Here is a 1,791-nt window from a genome sequence, read left to right on the forward strand (position 1 = left end):
TCATTCCGGTATCAAATGCAACAATCAATAATCATAACTACCTCACTAGGACCCCTTATTCATATAAATTGTAATGGAATTTCACTTACCATCGGTCTAATTACATCCCAATCACCTCTTAATCGTGATTACCAAGTTGATGTGTGTTAATATCTACAAATGCTCTTAATTATGTTGGGTGTATGACCGATCAGTGACTCAAACTATTAATCATATTATTTTCACAAGACAATACATCTTTATTTATCTCACCAATAAGTTTTTATTAGATCGATTTGATAATCCTACGGTGGGATTAACTTGACCAGTTGACATAGAACCGATTGAACTCATTATCCAAGTGTGAAATAGTTTTAGGTTTAAACCCTCAATTGGTCCTCAAGTTTGTTGGGGAATCTCAAGTGAGTCATCGTACTTAAAAGGATCTCAATTGGGTCATATTATTTGTAAAATTGAGCCAATTTTACCCTATTCGTTAAGTTGTGACTGACAGAGTTAAAAGGAGCTGACGTGGTGCACAAATATTATGTTGATGTGTATTGTTTTATTATGTGGACTTTGTTATTTAAATAAAGAGTGTTTGACCTGACAGTTATCTAATTTTTAACTTAAAGGAAATTAGGAATTTCATTTACGAATTAGGGATTTCATTTTGGTCTGTGTGAGAAGACGAAGACAATCTTCAATCTTAGAGAAGACGAAGAGAATATGCAATCTTAGAGAAGACGAAGACCATCTGTTGCAGGAGTTCCAACCGAATCGAAAGTGGTTGAGATCATATGCGCGTTCGGATGCTATTTTGTTGGTTGATTTGAGGCTGAAAGAGTGTAGTGTGTCACTGTTGAAGTTCTCTCTTAAGGAAAGAGTTCTCGAAGGATGCGATAGAGGGTGTGGAATAATGGATGGAAGTTGAAGCACATAACTTTAATCCACCAACGTATGATTTGGTCGTGCATGTTCTGTTTCGTCCATTATTAGGCATCACTCTAGATCCAAAAGTGGCAGAGGAGAGTGAAGCAAAGCTGGTGAAGGTGTTGGATGTTTATGAGGAGAGGCTGTCAAAGAGCAAGTATCTGGGTGGGGATTTCTTCAGTCTTATTGATATAAGTCATCTTCCATTCACAGATTATATTGTGAATAAGATGAATAAAGGGTATTTGATTAAAGAGAGGAAGCATGTGAGTGCTTGGTGGGATGAGATAAGGAGTAGACTGTCGTGGAAGAAGGTTATCGAACTCTACCAACCTCCGATCTAGTTCTTCAATGGAGTCTGCAATTATTTAACAATTTCTTCACAACCTTTTTAACAATTTTTATGTATAATTTGGAATTGGTTTATTTTAAATATACGACCTAATAAAATAATAATATATAATTTCTTTATTGTGAAAAAAATGGTTTAAAAAAAAGTTATTATGCTAGTTTAAAATCGGGTTAGTTATGTTTTAGTTTATGTATTTGTTTTAGAAGAAAGTTTGAAAAATCTTGAACTAAAAATTAATAAAATATGAAAAAGAAACATCATAGGAAATCCGGAATTGATGGTGGAGGGTGATGAAAACGATAGAGGGTGATGAAAACGATAGAGGGTGATGAAAACGATGGAGGGTGATGAAGACGATGGAGGAATCCCAACCCCTTGACATTTCCAATTAAATTTTGTGCCATGTCATACTGTTCACCTAAAAAAATTTTCAATTAATATAATATTGCTACTTTAGATTTTAAGTGTGCACCACGTTATCAAAGTGTAACGTCGTCTGTGACAACTTAACGAATAGGGTAAAATTG

The 1,791-nt window shown here is 34.6% G+C and overlaps 1 protein-coding gene across 1 annotated transcript; it reads left to right on the forward strand.

Annotated features, from left to right (window-relative positions):
• Positions 1 to 902: 902 nt before the first annotated feature.
• Positions 903 to 1,256, forward strand: LOC108339238 (glutathione S-transferase F9-like). The gene has a single exon (XM_017576378.1). It carries the CDS (start codon positions 903 to 905, stop codon positions 1,254 to 1,256), a length of 354 nt encoding a protein of 117 aa, XP_017431867.1.
• Positions 1,257 to 1,791: the final 535 nt, after the last annotated feature.

This window comes from Vigna angularis, chromosome 5 (assembly GCF_016808095.1).
Source record: "Vigna angularis cultivar LongXiaoDou No.4 chromosome 5, ASM1680809v1, whole genome shotgun sequence".
NCBI classification, from domain to species: Eukaryota; Viridiplantae; Streptophyta; class Magnoliopsida; order Fabales; family Fabaceae; genus Vigna; species Vigna angularis.

Bases quoted from the DNA above. Each gene is read 5' to 3' on its own strand.
- LOC108339238 (XM_017576378.1), top strand. From the start codon at position 903: ATGGAAGTTGAAGCACATAACTTTAATCCACCAACGTATGATTTGGTC.